At 40.6% G+C, this 20,608-nt stretch overlaps 1 protein-coding gene across 2 annotated transcripts in view; it reads left to right on the plus strand.

The window, feature by feature from the left end:
• The first annotated feature begins 892 nt into the window (after positions 1-892).
• Positions 893-20,608, plus strand: part of LOC124290308 (cartilage matrix protein-like) — a 57,717-nt gene continuing 38,001 nt past the window's right edge. For both annotated transcript variants that reach the window (XM_046727020.1, XM_046727021.1), the window contains exon 1: positions 893-1,088. In XM_046727020.1, coding sequence (XP_046582976.1) covers positions 1,044-1,088 — 45 coding nt within the window. In that variant the 5' untranslated portion in view covers positions 893-1,043. The remainder of the gene's footprint in view (positions 1,089-20,608) is intronic.

Genomic DNA, 20,608 nt, shown 5'->3' on the forward strand with positions numbered 1-20,608 from the left:
TGTGATGTCTGCATGTGTCTTGTTATGGAGAGGAAGTTAGATCTCGGTTTGCGTGATATATGTATCTAAAGCGTCTGAAGAGGTGGCTTTGTTAAGTAGATTTGTCGGGACGATGTTAGTGTGCATCATATATAGTCCATATATATGTATTTCATCTGCCTTACTTATAAACGAATGAATTACGTCTGTCGAACGGCCGTTAACTATAATCCCCGTGTGCTAACCACATCACCAGGGTAGATTCACGCCAATAGAAAAGCTTTATTATTCTTGAAAGTCAAATCCAACAATAACCCCATCATCTCAGCCCGGGGGAAGTAATCACCGAGTGAGCTCCGTTTATTAACACACACGACCCTCGCAGTTTTCTTATCCATTCACACACAGACCCAGCACACGAAGGAGTCGAGTTTCCCACAGAACAACCACACACTATAGCGTTTTGCTTTTACCGGCGTAATTCCTAGCGTGGATTAATTTAATATGTATATGTAGTCATAAATTGATACCATTGATCCATGTAAGCCCTGTCGTGGTAGGTATTCCACTTGAACAACGTGTAGCCTGTTCAAGCCTCTCTCTGTTATGCCATATATTGCACACTTCAATTATGAGAGAACATCTCACAGATTCGCGAATAGCTCTGACCACGTTTCAATGCATTATGCCGTCCGTGAATGATTCCATTGTAGCCAGTCCCCTACGAGTCTGGACGAATGCCCGCTTGCAACTCAGCCTCGTATTAGGCAGATATAAATAGATTGTTCATCCAACCTCTCAGTGATGAATGAACGAAAAGCGAATATTGTATGTTCCATATTAAGAAAGGCCAACAGCCAATCAGCGACGCGTAACACGTTAGCCACGCCCACCCAAGTCAGCCAGGAGAAGACAGTCTCGCGTGTACACTACAAAGTATAGTCAGTGAGTCGGATTGAGCTAGACCTAGCTCGCGTCTGATACCGGTCGCCAAATCTTCGGATACCTTGCGACAGGATTACCAGGACTGTGATTTCCCGTAGGATATCTCGGATAACTTCACCATGATCAGGATAGCCACTTGTATTGTGTTGTGTGTTGCGCTGACGGTAAGTGTCCCTTTGGACTTAATTACTATCTGTACCTCTCAAACTTTCTTATCTATGTCCTCGAAATCAATCGGTATATATTCGAATTATGACTGATACAAAATATGCACAAGAAAACAGAAGAGTAATAATATACAGCCAAACTCCCTTCTGTCGACGTTGAAGGGACCATATATATACATGTACATACTTCGAGTTATCCGATGTTTGGAGATTTACATTCAAATATTGATATCCTCGAAGTCTATGTGTAGATATTCGAAATGTGGCTGATACAAAGATACACAAGAAAACAGAAGGGACCTTCATACATACTTCGAGTTATCCGACGTTTGGGGATTTACATTTCAAATATCTGTATCCTCGAAGTCTGTGTGTGTATATCTGAAATGTGACTGAAACAAAATAAGCAAGGCAAAAACAGGAAAGTAATAAAATACAGTCAAACACCCTTCTGTCGAAGTTGAAGGGACCTTCATACATACTTCGAGTTATCCGATTTGGGGATGTACATGTCAAATATCTGTATCCTCGAAGTCTACGATTATATATTCGAAATGTGGCTGATACGAAATATGCACAAGGAAACAGGAAAGTAATGATGTACAGTCAAACACCATTTTGCCGAAGTTGAAGGGACCTTCATAAATACTTTGATCGAGTTATCCGATGTTCGACACAACCGCAAAATGAACAAAGAAACAGGAGGCAGGGACCATGCATATACTTCAAAGAAACCCAAAACTGACAACCAACTCAAAATGAGAGTAGGTCAGCTAAAACGCAGGAAACTCACTTTTAGATTACATTTAGATGTTTCAGTAATATATTAAAACATCCTCAGCTAATACTACTTTAACACCCTTTAAAGTTCAAGAGAATATTCCGTGTTAAACCTCATTTTGATTCAGCACCATTAACGAGCTACTTAAACACTGTTACCTTTGCGAATCGTTGTCGATGGAAAAAAAACTTTGTTTTACGCACACGAAGTAATAAAATTGAATGAGTTGAAAACTCCAATGGCTTACATTAAAGATAATGTATGCCTCATAATGACGGCAGATGGTGTCGCTGACCGGTCCCGCCCGCACTTCAACAACAATAGTCAGTAATTTCCGCGGGGATTCTACATCTTTATCAACTTTCGGGTTAATACAATAGTCAGTAATTTCCGCGGGGATTCTACATCTTTATCAACTTTCGGGTTAATATTTGACAAGCTCTCCTGCGCCCTATTCCATTATTTATGATGAATATCATCATGATGAGCCCTCTCTTCTCGCCCCTCTGTCCTTGTCAAAATATTTCACTCTGTTATCTCCGTAATGGTAATATGCGGCGGGACAAAACCGTAGTTTGAGTGCTCTCCTCATCAGCTAGCTGTTTGTTGACGTGTCGCCTCATCAGATGTAACGATTTATCACCTGGTCGGTGAAATATACACACCTACAGGAGTATTGAGTTGTCTTGGAACAAGCATTGATGAATCAGTTGTTGCACAGAGGCCAAACACCTCTCTCAGTTAATGTAATGCCCACGAGCCTGTCACTCCAAGCTTGAAATACACACGCTGATATATACATCAGGTGTGGGATAATATACATATATCCTCGTGAAAAACAGGTAAATATCAACATGCTATTGGTACTCCTACAAATATTTAGAAATGCATTCATAAAGCAATGTTGTTGACAGTACAGGCGTACTATTATTTTGTGATGATGAATATGTATGATAAGTTGTATAAGTTGTTCATCTCTCTATCAAGGCGTCTATTGTTTAGGGGCGGTGGTGTAGCCTAGTGGTTAAAGCGTTGGCTCGACACGCCGAAGAACCGGGTTCGAATCCCCACATGGGTACAATGTGTGAAGCCCATTTCTGGTGTCCCCCGCCGTGATGTTGCTGGAATATTGCTAAAAGCGGCGTAAAACCATACTCAGTCAGTCAGTCAGTCTATTGTTTAAGTATTGTATATCTGTCCGGTACAGTATAGTATGATGTAATCATAACATCAAATCATTAACATCGTCGAGCCAAGAAAAGTCCCACCGGACCAGCGGGTAATCGTAATGATCAAATTGATATTTACATTATATACTAGTATGTAAACTGTTAAACAATGTTAAATATGTTACCTACGCCGCTTGCTCAAAATATACATTACTGTGAAAAAATAATATGTAGACTACATCAAAATGATGAAAAATATACACATCTCCATGAAATAAACAAAAATATGTATACATAAAGTATGGTGTAAAATACACATTACCATGAACTAAGCAATGTGATATAATAGTATGAAACACATATAGCATAAATACACATCACCATGCAATAAGCTAGTATAAATCACACATCACCATGAAATATGCGAGTCTTATCAAGCATGGTGTAAAATACACATCACCATGAAATACAGAAGATGATATATACAGCAAGATGGATTGAAATACACATCACCATGATATATGAAAGGCGTGTATCACATCAAGTACTCTAATAAGCTCATGCCACTTTGAAGTAAGCATCGAATCTATACATAATGATAGCAGTTCCTCCCTAAAGATAAAGTTGTAACATGCAGGATTTATACCTGTAGCAAAAGTTGAAACATGTAATATTTCTCCCCGAAGATAAACTTGAAACATGTAATATTTCTCCCTGAATATAAAGTTGAAACATGTAAGATTTCTCCCCGAAGATAAACTTGAAACATGTAATATTTCTCCCTGAATATAAAGTTGAAACATGCAAGACTTCACCCTGAGGATAAAGTTGAAACATGTAAGATTTGTCCCTGAAGAGAAAGCTGAAACAAGAAGGATTTAAAACTTGAAGATAAAGTTGAAACATGTAAGATTTGTCCCTGAAGAGAAAGCTGAAACAAGAAGGATTTAAAACTTGAAGATAAAGTTGAAACATGTTGAATTTCTCCCTGAATATAAAGTTGAAACATGTTGAATTTCTCCCTAAAGATAAAGTTGAAACATGTTGAATTTCTCCCTAAAGATACAGTTGAAATATGTTGGATTTCACCCTGAAAATTAAGTTCAAACATGTTGAATTTCTCCCTAAAGATAAAGTTGAAACATGTTGGATTTCTCCCTAAAGATAAAGTTGAAACATGTAAGATGTTGAAAAATATAAAGTTGAAACATGTTGAATTTCTCCCTAAAGATAAAGTTGAAATATAAGCTGAATTTCTCCCTTGAAGATAAAGTTGAAACATGTTGAATTTCTCCCTAAAGATAAAGTTGAAACATGTTGAATTTCTCCCTAAAGATAAAGTTGAAACATGTTGAATTTCTCCCTAAAGATAAAGTTGAAACATGTTGGATTTCTCCCTAAAGATAAAGTTGAAACATGTTGAATTTCTCCCTAAAGATAAAGTTGAAACATGTTGAATTTCTCCCTAAAGATAAAGTTGAAACATGTAAGATTTGTCCCTGAAGATATAAGCTGAAACAAGAAGGATTTAAAACTTGAAGATAAAGTTGATACATGTAAGATTTGTCCCTGAAGATATAGCTGAAACAAGAAGGATTTAAAAACTTGAAGATAAAGTTGAAACATGTTGAATTTCTCCCTAAAGATAAAGTTGAAACATGTTGGATTTCACCCTGAAAATTAAGTTCAAACATGTCAAATTAATCCCTAAAGATAAAGCTGAAATATGTAAAATACCCTGAAGATAAAGTTGAAACATGTTGGATTTCACCCTGAAGATAAAGTTGAAACATGTTGAATTTCTCCCTGCAGATAAAGTTGAAACGTGTCACATTTCTCCCTAAAGATAAAGTTCACACATGTCAAATTTCTCCCTAAAGATAAAGTTGAAACATGTCAAATTTCTCCCTAAAGATACATTGGAAACATGTCGAATTTCTCCCTGCAGATAAAGTTGAAACGTGTAGGGGAGAAAACCGTGTCGTATCTTAATTTTGTGGATTTAAATAAACTGGCACGTACACAAACATCGGCACGTACATACATGCACGTGTCTGTCAGTACCGCTCAGCTTACTGCCAGTACTCCGTCTACAGATGGAACGAGCTCTCTGAAACCAGACAAAAAACATGTTTTGACAGAACATGAAATTAGAAACATACAAGATAGATGGTGGTGAAACAAAAAATACCGTCCACGTGGAACTTTCCAGAGTAAGGCACAGAACAACAAAACACGCCGATGCTAAAACTAGTTGTTCTCATTTTGTTCTTCCAAACAACACCTTTAAGCACTTAGCCAAACCCGTTATCGGTCAAAAAATGTGAAATTACTTGAAGTTATACCTAGAGATATCACTTACTGTTGCTGTAACTTCAGATAGTCAAGTTCCTTCTCTGAACGAGGGCGTTCTACAAGCAGGCCGGGTTTTAGATTTTTCAGTCACAGTTTTCCCTTTATTCCCCGTGCTTTGATAGACGTGGCCAGGCAATCGTTGAAACTGGAATTTACTTTGGCAGAGAAACATTACATGTTTTTATAAAGCCTTTATCTACACAGTGTGTTTATCAGCTCTGTGATTATCTCTGTGTAATAACCTCAAATTTTCTTTTCTCCGCTTCAAAGTGAAGTGTCCTGAGATTTAGAGCACCCAGATCGGATTGCTTAGATACTATCTGACCGACAAACACGAACTTTAAAAAAAAACTTTTTAAATTTTTTTTAAAACGTCAATCGTTAACATTTCCGCTTTGACTGCCATCACATGAAACATCCGATTCATTTCTCATCACCAGTATGTGGAAACCAGAGTTAAATGCATGCACGAGCTGTCAGTTTCCGTTTGTAAAATATTAAAACAAATATATCTTTCATTCTTGTGGGATGAAACCTTCTGGGACCTGTTCTAGTGATGACTGACGGTGTGCGTGCGTCGTTCGTGAAGCTCTTTAAGTGTTTCTATTGATCTACCACATCCCATACGCGTTACGACCAGGAAGTGTATATGTGTATGTTTGTGCATGTGTTTATTGAATATGAAGAAACGTGTACAACGTCACTGACTGCACGCTTAAAATATTATCCGGAACATCAACTTAGTGCGTGTACTGCACAAAACCTACTACACCATGCTGGTCAGTTAGTTTCAATAACCAAATGTCGTGATTCGAATGACTTGAGTGAGTTTATAATACTAGGCAGAGTGGTTAGTGGGTTGACGTCGGACTAACGGTTTGAGAAGCTGAGGAAAATCTAAACTTGACTCATTTATGACTTTTGTAATACTGATAGGGCTGGGCGGAAGGGAAAATAAAATGGGTCATGGACTGTGAGACAGACTGGGTAGACCATAGTTTACGTCGCTCCAAATATGGCGTCAGTCAACGTACGTCAGATTGAAATTTATCTAACATATTCCTTGACCTCTATCAAATAAAAGAGATGCTTACAGGGCAATTCTATAGCATAAAAACACGGATCATACAACACGCTGTACATACTTTATTTATCATACATATCCCCAAGTTTTTTTATACACAATATTATGATAGGTAGGATAGTGCCTCCAAAAACCCGTCCACATCTGACGTTGACCTTCACTTTGATGTTGTCTCGCCCAGAAGCATTTTGACAACGTTGAAGGTATTTGAAACAGCTTTCATCACAGAGCTTGGATCTAGCTGAAAGATCTCGCTCCTACAACCTAGATAGAATACAGCGACGAGTTTTCACCAAGTATGTCAGCCTACTCGTCAGACAGGACTCTACCACCTGCATGTCTAGTATATAGAAGTAGCTACACACAGATACACACTGACTTACGACTGTCGTACCTCCTTCTGTAACACTGACTTACGACTGTCGTACCTCCTATTCTGTAACACTGACTTACGATTGTCGTACCTTATTTCTGTAACACTGACTTACGATTTGTCGTACCTCTATGCCGTAACATTGACTTTACGACTGTCGTACCTCCTATTCTGTAACACTGACTTACGACCGTCGTACCTCCTCTATTCTGTAACGTTGACTTACGACTGTCGTAACCTCCTATTCTGTAACACTGACTTACGACTGTCGTACCTCTATTCTGTAACACTGACTCTTACGACTGTCGTACACTATCTATTCTGTAACTTGACTTACGACTGTCGTGTACCTCCTATTCGTTAAACACTGACTTACGACTGTCGTACCTCCTATTCTGTAACATTGACTTACGACTGTCGTACTCTCCTATTCTGTAACACTGACTTACGACTGTCGTACCTCCTATTCTGTAACACTTGACTTTACGACTGTCGTACCTCCTATTCTTTATGTAACACTGACTTTACGACTGTCGTACCTATTCTGTAACATTGACTTCTTACGACATGTCGTGTCGGTATTCTATTCTGTAACATTGACTTCACGACTGTCGTACCTCCTATTCTGTAACACTGACTTACGACTGTCGTACCTCCTATTCTGTAACACTGACTTTACGACTGTCGTACCTCCTATTCTGTAACACTGACGACTGTCGACCTGTCGTAAACACTGACTTTACATTCATCGTAACATTGACTTTACACTGACTGTCGTACTGTCCTACCTCTCTGTAACACTGACTTTACGACTGTCGTACCTCCTATTCTGTAACATTGACTTACGACTGTCGTCCTATTCTGTAAACATTGACTTACGACTGTCGTCTGTCGTGCCTCCTGGTTCTGTAACGATTGACTTTACGACGATATCGTTACCTCTATTCTGTAACATTGACTTTACGACTGTCGTACCTTCTATTCTGTAACATTGACTTACGACTCGTCGTACCTCCTATTCCTGTAACACTTGACTTTACGACTGTCGTACCTCTATTCTGTAACGTTGACTCTTACGACTGTCGTACCTATTCTGTAACATGGACTTATTTCATCATGTCGTACCTCCTATTCTAATAACACTGACTTACGACTGTCGTACCTCCCTATTCTGTAACATTGACTTTACGACTGTCGTACCTCCTATTCTGTAACACTGACTGTACGACAGTCGGTACCTCCTATTCTGTACATTGACTTTTAAAATGTTACCTCCTATTCTGTGTCATTACTTTACGACTGTCGGCGCATCCGTTCTGTAACATTGACTTACGACTGTCGTACCTCCTATTCTATTAACATTGACTTACGATTAGTCGTACCTCTTATTCTGTAACACTGACTTTACGACTGATCGTGCCTCCGTTAATTCTTGTAACGATGGAAACATGACTGTCATTACCTCCTATCTTGGTAACATTGACTTTTTCCATGTCTGTACTGCCTCCTATTCTGTAATGACTGACTTACGACTGTCACCTCATTCTGTAACATTGACTTTACGACTGTTTACTTCTATTCTGTAACACTGACTTTACGACTGTCGTACCTCCTATTCTGTAACACTGACTTACGACTGTCGCAATTCCTACTCGTCAGACAGGACTCTACCACCTGTACAGTACTCATGACCTATCTCATAAACACTAATGGACATTTTTCCTGCTGAGTGACTGAACATCCTCTCAAAGATGAAAAGAACTTGGCTTGACCCTCGGTGGCTGGACTAACACTTAGTCTATGCAAAACTATATTTTTCTCAGAACGTAGGAACCATATATATCGATAAGCAACCCTCCTGGGATAATAATAATGATATTAATATTCTCCGTGAAGTTCTTGGTGGGTTCGAATAGGCAGCGCTTCCTGAGAGAAATCCACTGTCTGGGCTGCGGGTAGAGGCAGCAAAGGCCCTGGGCCCCGTTTCACAAAGCTGTCGTAGCGCTACGACTGTCGTACCTCCGATACTGTAACATAGACTTACGACAGTCGTAGCGCTACGATAGCTTTGTGAAACAGGGCCATGAGCTGATGATGAGCATTACCCGCCAGGATCACCCAAGCCTCTCTGCTGCATACTATGTTTAATCTGTAAAACATGATAACATTAATAATAATAATTAGTTATTTAGCGCTTCATTCCAGTTCATGAAAGTCTACTCAAAGATGTTTTTAAGGAAAAGCAGCTTTGACAAAGGGTATTCAGAGAAGTAGGTTCCTGGTGAAAATTTACACATGCTTTTAGAGCTTTTGTAGGGCTGGGAGCGAGGGAACATAAGAATGTGAGTATGGAACAGACTTGGGGTGTCCAGCGATGGTCATTATCGCCATTCTAGGCAAACATGGGACATTAATTGCTACTGTAGACCTGTGATGTTTAACCGGTCAGGCTGGTGGTGTATGGAGGTGTTAATTATTTCCTGACGGTGAAGTACATAGGGGAGTAATAGCTTGTTGTCGAGTACTGGCCTTTGATGGTGGTGTTAAGTGGTATAGATGTTGTCATCGATGTCACCGTCGTCACAGGAGTAATGTTTGGACGACTGACAGGACAAATTGCTCTGAACTTTCGACGTTTTCACACAGAAGTTGGCAAATAATTTACGTAAGTTTTGGAAACGTGCGAAACATTGCCAACAAATGGTGAACCTCTGACCTTCCGTTCGAGGTGTAAAACTGTTTAAAACTTCCAGTTTGCTTGTATGTATGGCACGGTTGGGTAGCTTTGTGGTTGAAGAGTTCGCTTGTCGTATTGAAGGCCTGGTTTCGATTCCCACATGGGTTTATTATTTAACGCAAAACTTGTTCCTCGCTATGACATGGAATATTTAGGAAGGAGTCAAAATTGTACATGGCATCGGCAATATTTCAGCCATATAGCTATAGAATATTTGTGAAAACGGTGTAAAACCCCAAAGGAGTTTTACCCCAGACCCAAATTAAGATATAACGTTTATTTACGTTTATCTCGTATTTCCCAGCGTGTGAGCAATTCATATAGACAACAAACAAAAGTCCCGTAAAACGGAATATTTCTAAAAAACGGAAAGGGTGTAAAACAAGGGTGTATTCATTTGCTCATTTATATGTATACGTTATACCCGTGGACCTGGGACTCTAGGCAAAGTCTGCTTGTGTACAGCTAGGCTGTGTAAAGTCTACCTACCCGAAGTCTTACATATCAGGTACGATGTGTGAGGCCCATTTCTGGTATCCTGCTGGACGTTTGCTAAAAGAGGCGTAAAACTCATTCACTCACTCATTCAAATATCACCACGTCTATCCATACCTAAAATAAAATTCGAATAGTTCGTGTCCACATTGAAGTGCCTTTTGAGATTTTATTGTAATATTACAAACCGACCTCAATAATACGGCAGACCCAATTAAGATAGAAACGTTTATTTGCGTTTATCTGGTATTTCCCAGCGTGTGAGAAATGCTTTTGAGCAGCAAACAAAAGTCAATTAGTTACGGGTTATTACTTTCAAATGATAATGGCTGTGCGCGCGACCTTCGCTACGGTGATAAATCGCAAAATGATTTATAAATCCAGGGAAACTGGTGACTGCTTATCTCTTAACCTATTTCTGAAATATAAAAAACAACGCTCCTGACTCATAACACACCATAAAGCCATACCGACTATCTCTTTACGGCCCCAGATCCCGATCCACGAAACATTCGTAAAGTTACGACCTGTCGTAACTCTATAGTTTACCATAGGCTCACGAAAGCCGTAGCGCTACGAACGTTTTTTTGATCGGGACCAAGGTTTTACGGAATCTGTTTGAGTAATCTCACAAATCAGGAAGTACAAGGCGCTCTGACTCCCATCTCAGGTGTAAGTTCACGCACGTGTGACTGGGAATTGTGTTGTTATTACACCGTAGAGATGGGAGGTGAAGATCTCACCTGGAGACAGGTGTTTTCAGTGGGGCAGTTGAAAATGCGCGGTATGCTCTCTCAGCGTACGGAGAGGAGGTTGGGGAGAGACGGCCCGAGAATTAGTCTGTGATGGAGGGAGAGTGTGTAGCTCATTATATAACTGCTGATGGCCATGGCAGAACGCTGTGATGGAGGTGAGTGGAAGAGTGGATGTGTTACTCAGCCCCCCGTGGGGTTTGTCATAACACCGGCAACAGAAGATGGAGATTGCTGAAGGAGGCCCTGGATGTTGTAGAGAGGAGAGGCAGTTGGTTACAATGTGTGCAGCATCTGTATGGGACTCCCTCTGCTCGTGTGGTTCCGGTGATTTGAAAATGATAGCGGCCGTCTCCAGTAATGAGAGAGAGAGAGAGAGAGAGAGAGAGAGAGAGAGAGAGAGAGAGAGAGAGAGAGAGAGAGAGAGAGGAGGGATAGCAAAGAGAGAGGAAGGGAAAAGAGAGAGAGTAACAAAAAGAGTCAGAAAGAGTGAGTGAGTTTAGTTTTACGCCGAATCTGGACCGGACGATCCAGTGATCAACAGCATGAACATCGATCTGCGCAATTGGAAACCGATGACATGTGTCAACCAAGTCAGCGAGCCTGCCCACCCGATCCCGAGTCAGAAAGAGAGAGGTGGAAGAGTGAGGGAGGGAAAAAAGAGAGAGTAAGAGCAAAAGACAGTGAAAGAGAGAAAGTTTGACTGACTGAGTTTGGTTTTATGCCGTTTTTAGCAATATTCCAGCAATATCACGGCGGGGGACACCAGTAATGGGCTTCACAAATTGTACCCATGTGGGGAATCGAACCCGGGCCTTCGGCGTGACGAGCGAACTCTTTATCCACTAGGCTACCCCACCGCCCAAGAGAGAAAGAAATAGAGGCAAAGAAAGAAAGAGTTCAAAAGAGAGGAAAAGGCACGTCAGAGGCAAAGAGAAAGAGAGAGAGAGAAAGAAAGTGGCAAGAGACGGAGTGAGAGGCAAAAGAGGGAGAGAGAAGGGGAGATACGTAGTATATGGTGACGCAGAGAGGGGAGATATAGGGGGTGGGGATAGTCCGTGATACAGATCCTGAAGCAAATATATCCAAGAAAGCCCACGCAAGTCTAGAAAATGTGGCAAATCTAGATTTAGAAAATGAAGAAAGTCTCAGGGCTCCTTTTCATTATATTTTTTTTTTCACTATGAGTTTTTTTCGGTAAAATATGTTCATTTCAGAGACTAGTTGTTAGTCTAGGGGTGGGGATAGACTATAAGGTATATAATCCAAATGGATAGAGAGAAAGTGTGAGGTACCATAGGACATATTCATAGTGACAAGAGCGAAAAAAAAGGGAGAAAAAAAATCAGGGGGAGAAAATTAATATGATTAGATTATATAGACAAAACAGAGCCAGAGAGATATACATGCATGTAGTTGAAGCGAGAGGGAAATAAATAATGGGATAAGTGTAGAGAAATATATCGAGGGAAAGAAAGTAAGGGAGACGTGTCTAGGAAGAGATAAATGAAGTGAGAATAAAACACGTAGAATAAACAGGTTAAAGATACAGAGAGAAAAAGAGAGAGAAATATTATGACAGAGAATATATAAAGACAATATATAAACTGACGGAAGAGAGGTAGGTGATATGAAGAGAGAGACGGGTGAAAAGAGAGAGACAGATAGAGAGAGAGAGAGGGGAGAATTTTCACACAAGGATATACAGAGAAATACCGGCATTTAAAATATCCTTTTCTTATTCTGTTCAGTTTTAGCCGCCATCAACCAGTGATGTGTAATATCCTGTCACCGGCAGGTAACACATGAACACATTCAGAGCTATATCTGTGCTTACAAGGAAGTCCCTCAGGGAATCCCATCACATAACCTTCCTCCAAGGCTGTTATGGAAAGTCCATGGTTTCGTCGCAAATCTATCTTAATGGCCGTCTAGATAAGCGGACTTCAGTTTTACAGGGACGTCTTGTTCTTATGATTTATGTAAGGAATTGTGAAAGTCCAGAATTCAAACAAACTGATTTGTTGGTTTGTTGTTTAACGATGCACCCAGCAATATTCCAGTTATATGGTAAACAATGGAATCTTAAACCAGACAATCCAGTGATCAACATCATAAGCATCGATCTACGCAACTGGGATGCGATGAACTCAGCAAGCCTGACCACCTGATCCCGTCAGTCGCCTCTTACGTCAAACATGGGTTGATGAAGACCAATTCTAACCCGAATCTCCAAGGTACATGCAATCAGGATATACATATAATACCAATTTCTTAGTTCTTTTTCATTCACCATCAGACATTGTGCTTGCCTTCTTTTGCCCCGTGGCCTATATATACACTCTCCCAAAAAAGAAACGCATTCTGCCGGCGATATCTCTCCCAGAGCCATGAAATGGTGCTTTGGTGAACATTCATGCGTCGGGCAACTGCACGTTGAGACTGGCCAGCTTCAAGCAAACCAATGTCGATATGACGGTTGGCTTCACTTAGACGTGGCATTATATTCCAAATACAGTGAATAATCGACAGACAGCGATCAACCTTTTATACCCATCATTGAGACTATCTGATCCCCAACTTTCACGTGCATTGCATGTGAATGGTGTATTCTGTGACAGTACACGCCGAAATTGATAATCATGCTGTTAAATACGGGTATTTTACGGATGGTGTGTTTTGTTGTGATGTTTCAAAACATAAACACCATGGGACTCATAAAAAAGAGCAAAACCTTTTGTAAAATGATTCACGTTTTAATTCATTGCTACATGAAATTGCTATTTTCATGATGCGTTTCTTTTTTGGGAGAGTATATAAGCACGTCTAAGCTGAACATTTGCTTACGAGAAAATAAGGTGATCGTGTCTCAGTGAAGGGTAACATCACAGGGGGGAGCGAAACGTCATAAAAGCTCATATTTCGACTCCGAACGTCCAGCTATGTCAAGTATGCTCTCCACTTGCCCCTCGGGAATTATATCGTACTTAAAATAATTAATACATAAAGGAACTTTCTAAGCAAAGTTACAAACTCGGGCGGGCGGGAGCTCTAGAGCCTTAACATCTGTATCCAGTTACAGCCGTCTGTTTCGACTCTTTTCCCTGCCAGATCCCTGTTCCGCCGAGTATAGATGTACCTCGTACCTCGTAGGTGTAACACGTATCTAGAGAACTGATGCGTGAAGACGTATAGATATACAGACGTCAGGTGTTGCCGAGATTTAGCATTAAATGCTGAAACTAATATCTCCATCAGGATAGAGTGAGTGCAGTTCTAGAGATAGCCAAGTCATGTCGTTTTGGTTCATGCAATGTAGACTGACTGTGATTATTAACTTCGTGTTATGAGATCAAGTGCTTTAAACCACACCGCCTAGCACCGAGCAGAACGAACCCACTGCGTGATGGATGTGTGTGATGAAGCTATGGGATGCCAAGTGCCATTTCCTGTGATGGTCAGGATTTCACTTTCTGTCTCTTCCTTATCGGTTGATCTGTTTAAATCAGGAATTTCATAGTTGTTGAAAATAACTAAGGAAGGAAGTTCAGTGAAGAGGGACGTCACAAAGTCCTATTTCTCACGCCCCTGAAGATCCGGATTAGAATTGATCTTCAGTAACCCACGCTTGTCGTAAGAGGCGACTAACGGGATCGGGTGGTTAGGCTCGCTGACTTGGTTAACACATTGGTTAATCATCAGTTCCCAATTGCGTAGATCGATGCTCATGCTGTTGATCACTGGATTGTCTGGTCCAGACTGGTTTATTTACAGACCGCCACCGTATAGCTGGAATACTGCTGAGTGCGGCGTTAAACAACAATCTACCAGCCAACCTATTTCCCACGGTACAGGACATCCCAGTAGTGCGAGGCTTCTCCGCTCAAGTGAATAATAAAAGCTGCTTCAATGGGCGTCGCTGAATCCTCAAAACACGTTTGAACTTTACAATGAGTAACATTTTTAAATTCGTTGCACATAATGACCCTGTCCTTCTTGCGCCTGTCTCTGTAGGTCAGGTCGCATTGCCTGCCGGAAGTTCATTCTTTGTAGAGCTGTACCTTCTCCGCTTCAAAGGGTTCCGACTGTTTACTTATTACGTTGTCATGCAGTATGTAATGGCGATATCATTTACAGTTCATACTGGGGTATTATGATGAGTGCCTTGTGAATCACTCAATTATAACTTCCACCTAATTACCGAGATCAGCTACGGCAATACAGACAAAATAATAACCAGCGCTAGCGTTGTTGACTTAAAACCCGGTGGGTATTTACATAAACAGGTTTCGTTTGTCGGCTTACCGATCCGGATTTTTGTTTTAACAAATATATGCTTTAACCGATGTGGACACGAGAATTGGAACCACACACGTTAAGGTGGGTCTGTCGTTTCTGACAGAGATAATGATAGAGTCTCTCTGAATCCACCAAAGAAATGTGCTTCTTAAAGATTTTGTTTGTTTGTTGCCTAACATTGCACTCAACAATAGTCCACCGATATGCCGGCGGTCTGTAAATAGTCGAGTCTGAACCAGACATTCCAGTGATCGACATCATGAGCATGCATCTGCGCAAGTGGGATACGATGACGTGTGTTTTCTCAAAACCTGATGCAAGCGATCCTTAACCACCCGATCCGGTTAGTCGCGTCTTAAGACAACATGGGTTGCTGAAGATCAATTCTAACTGGATCTTCACGGATCTGTTTTTTAAAAAACCATGACCGGTCTAAAAGTCTCCAAATTCATTGTCAGCTGAAAATGTTTTCCAATTTTTCATAAAGTTTACAACATTACGAGCATTTCCATGTTGGGATCAGTAGAACCACGAATGAAATATGGCGTAACGATTTTCGAATACCTGAGTGTTATTTCTATTTAAGTCGACAGAACACATTCACAGACATACGAGAGCTGGCGTATGACAGATCGGCGTCACAGACACAATATACATGTGCAACTGAGTATAACGGTATGTCATGTTGACTTAGCCTTGCTCCAAGGCTGTACTGAATGTTAATCCAATGGATGTACAGTAATTCTATCCTTTAAAGGGGCGGTGGGGTAGCCTTGTGGTTAAAGCGTTCGCGCGTCACGCCGAAGACCGGGTTCGATTCCCCACATGGGTACAATTAGACTAAGGCTTAATCTCTGAATATATATAATTTTGATAGTAACAAACAAGCCCATTTATATTGAAAAGGAGCCCTAATGCAGTTTCCGTCGTCGTTTGTTGCGCTATCCGCCCATGTTTTCATACTTGTCTTGCTAATCTTCACGTGACACATGTTGGCAAGTCCTCACGGGCCCTCGTAGAATTATGCTTAGTCTCTGAATATATATAATTTTGATAGTAACAAACAAGCCCATTTAAATTGAAAAGGAGCCCCAGGGGACCAGAGATTCAGAACCTGAACCTGAGGAAATCTAGACTTGCTTTATTTAGGGCTTTAGCACTGCAGAGAGAGCTTGGCAGTAGGGGAAATAATGTGGTTCAGGGACTGTGAGACAGGGACTGTGTGGAGCCCATTTCTGGTGTCCCCCGTCGTGATATTGCTGGAATATTGCTAAAAGCGGCGTAAAACTATACTCAATCACTCTATCCTTTAAAGTGGCCAGTCTCGTTTAGCGGAGAGTACATCTAATGAGCTCAATTTGTCAGAGGGACAGTGTGTTCTTTCTATTCATATTCCTTTAGAAATGTTCATTTAAACTATTATTTATTACCTTAGAGACTTGTGCAAGTATAATATAGACTCTGTTGTGTCTCATACATCGGTCCCAATTGCGTAGAACGATGCTCATGCTGTTGATCACTGGATTGTCTGGTCCAGATTCCATCATCTACAAACCGCCGCCATAGAGCTGGAATTTTGCTGAATGCGTCTTTAAACGACCAACCAACCAACTCATACATCGGACACTTTCAGAAGGGTTGGAGCCATCTGGTTAAACCATTCCATAATCACCGGCTGAACATACTTGCAACTCCTTTGACTAACAAATAGTCTTTTAAGTCTTTTATGACATTTCTGTGTGTCATTTTTCTCTGATGTACATTCCAGACGTGGAATATTGGTCTGTCTCACAGTTCCTGAATCATATTATTTTCCTTCCATCCAGCCATATCTTTAATGAGAAATCTTCAAATGAAGCAAGTCTAGATTCTCCTCGGATACAAGAATTTGAATGTCTCAACTCACGGAGACTCCTTTTCAGTTTAAATGGAGTTATTTATTTCCATCAACATTATTTATTTCAGAGACCAGTGGAATATCGCCAGATGGAGTTGCTTTAGTTTATAATCAGGGATGGTACAAATCAAATTCATATTTTCATAAACGTTAACAACTGTTTTACGGTTTTCGAGTCCGAATATAGTGAATAAAACAAAATTGACAAAACACAAACTCTTTACCCTGTACACATAAACACTGAAACTTACAACCGTTATATTGATAAGACAGAATATTTACGACAGTTATCGTCACACAGGAGTCTTACAATTCTTAAATTTCATCTTCATCTCAGAATAGTGCAGGCTGAAGCCCAACAAGTAGGCCCCCTCAAAGACCTAGCATCATAAACGCGGCAGTTGCCACGACCTACATCTGGCAAAAGTACTTGATGTCGATGGCGGTTTAATAAGTAAAGAAATCTGCTTTGAAGCGTAGAGATTAGTCATACTGTGTATGTAGGCACGGATCTGTCTGCCTTGACGTGTGTGGGAAATGTTTCAGATCGTACACAGTCATAAAGTAGCATATAGCTAGATATTCAGTCCAGTGAAGCGGATGATTTCATGCTACTTTTAACAAGCAAGTATCTCTACACAGGGACATACCCCGACAAAGAACCCTATGATTACTATGGTATCATTATCTATGTTTAGCTGCTTTTATGAGGAATGACTGTCGGACTCTGATCTGTCCCGGTAATAGCTGTTTGTATGTGTATTCAAGTGGTGAGCTGTCTACATAATGACTGTGATTTAAAGGTGGAATTGAATTTTAAAAATATCGTAGAATAGTTGACGTCACTATTTAACATGCCTCTGTTCACCCAGCTGTGAATGGGTACCCGGTGGGAGATGGTGGTGTCGGGACTGTTATATCTTGGCATCTCAGGCGGCTTCCCATCATCATCATCATCATCATCATCATCATCATCATCATCAGTATCGTTATCATCCATCGTCATCATTATCATCATCGTCATCATTATCTCTCTTTTTGTAAATGCTTCGACTGATCCGAGTAAAAGTCTCTCATTCAGACCCTTCAATAATAAAAATATTCGAATGCAAACCCCAAGCAAGTCTTCAATGCTTGGAAATGTCAAGATTTTTCCCCCATTACAGACAGTTTTGACAAAAACGTATTATGTATCAAACAAACTTTAATTTCAAAATATTTTCATTTCAGAGACCAAACGTTAGTACACTAAGGCCAATGCGTACCTTTGCCTGTGATCATTATTTAAATAAACGAAACGTCACTCCAGGCGCTTTAACGAACCGTACAGAAAGGTGAACGTTCCGTCATAAACACACCGCACAAAGAATACCACGGTAGCTGCGAAAGAAAATTGCGTTTAATATTTGAAACGTGTCACTAGAAATGCATAAGATATATGTGCATTTGTGTAGCAGCACTATAGGTACAATGACATACGACACACACCGCGAAGCGCCATATTGTTGCACCATAGCCCATAGGAGCATTAGCTGACAAACGACGAATGTGCGCTTGTATAAAACAGCGTGTGGCCCCTTTCATCCTATTTGAACGTTCTGTCGTTGATCTAACTGAAGTGGAAAATGAATGTTTATCCACACATATGTTCATGTGATATTCGTGTTGGTTGATATGATCAACATAGTTCAAGTCTTATACTAGGCGTTGATCCCAGATCAACAGTTTTCGATCTTTGCTTTGGTGTACATGGTCGTTAGATTGGAAGGTTGGGCGTTTCAGGCAAGGAGGTGGCTTTGGTTGGATAAGAACAGCATTCCATCTCATTCAGAAGTCATGAATGTCATGTAGAAGGTATATTTCCTGATTGATATTTGAACTGTAAAGATATTGCTCTGAACGAAGGCTGAATGTGAACATTTGAGGAATATTCCCTTTCAGTTAGTTTGGGTTATCTCCCCTTTGAACCGAATTTCAGTCCCGTCACAACGTTAGAGCCTGATCACAGAGGAACCCCCAACTGATAGAAGTCTTGGAGTGAGTGAGTGAGTGTGTGAGTTTACTTTTATCCCGATTTTAGCAATATTCTAGGATTATCACGGCGGGGACACCAGAAATGGGCTTCACACAATGTACCCATGTGGGGATTCGAACCCGGGTCTTCGGCGTGACGAGCGAACGCTTTAACCACTTGGCTACCCCGAGCCTCAACAAATTTTGGACGTTAATTTGGAGCCCACGGGAGTGTGTAGTGGAGCCCACGGGAGCGTGTAGCCCACGGGAGGGTGTAGTGGAGACTAAGACGACTCGACCTACTGTGCCAGTTGTGGAACTAAAAACATGAATACAGCGGCGAGCCGGAATTAGCTCACAGATTTCTGTCATCTCCAACGTCAGCACAATGATTTGCCTCGCTTTTGTAGACAAATTAGACTAATGCTTAGTCTATGAAAATATATAATTTTGAAAGAAAGAAATTCATCTAAGGAGTTCCAGTGAGATGAAAGATTCAGTCAGAACCTGATGTTAACTGGACAAGGATCATATAGGGCTTTTGTATTACAGAAAGGGCTGGGGGAGAAACACATGTAGTTCGGGGACTTTGAGACAGACCAAAGAAATAAGTATCTTGTGCTCCAAGGCAAACAAGACCATCACGTATCTGGAGAGTAAGTCTCTTCAGGAATGGTTCCACGGGGTACGATACGACCTGGGAGGTGAAATAATGCATCATCGCGTATAGTGATTTATCATAGTTAAACGTGCAGGTAACGTACGTCTGAATACATCAGTCACCATGACACACAACAAAGGATGAGATACAGGAGCCATCATTTGTTCAAATGTTTCCTCCGGAAGGAACGTAACTCATAAAAATACTACTGCGCCAAAAAATGTTTTTAGCAATTAAACTGTCACTTTGGACAGTAACAAGTCTCCCCATCGCTAGGTCTGCTGCGTGACTACAAGACACTTTCCCCTCTTTCCCTCTCTGAATGGCTTTACGAGGGGAGCTAGCTTCACGCTCAGTGAGTTTCAAAAACGTGGTAGGTGGCACTCCGCCACAATATAGAGCACACATAGTTTCACGAACTTGTATAGAAGATAAAACCACATGTCTAAAGTGTTAAACAAGACTTTGGTTGGTCTGAGGTCGTCAAAACTTGGCCAAAATGATAAACCCGAGATCTCTCCAGAGGCTGGTGTATTCTGTTATTACACAAGTCTGGCACTTCGCCCCAGTTATCTAAAACTGTATACCTATAATAGATAAAATCAAATCTAATCCAAAAGGAACAACGAATAATTCTTAATTTCAGGCGACGAGGCAATCTGGACCTGCCTTGTCAGTTTAGACTGGAGTTAGACTTTTTCAAGTTGTTATCAATGTATAAGAGACAGACTATAGTGCAGGCGATGCTGTTCTGAATATCATTTTCGATATGGTTTTTCTTAGCTTATTCCTCGCAGAAATAGTTTGATAATTTTTATGAACCATGCTTGTAGCTATTGGCAACGAATCTCGAATTGTTTATTTAAACAACCATTATCTGTCAGCGGTATGTATGTTTATA

The sequence above is a fragment of the Haliotis rubra genome, unplaced genomic scaffold (genome assembly GCF_003918875.1).
Source record: "Haliotis rubra isolate DU_JTF1 unplaced genomic scaffold, ASM391887v1 Scf461, whole genome shotgun sequence".
In the NCBI taxonomy this organism is placed as follows: domain Eukaryota; kingdom Metazoa; phylum Mollusca; class Gastropoda; order Lepetellida; family Haliotidae; genus Haliotis; species Haliotis rubra.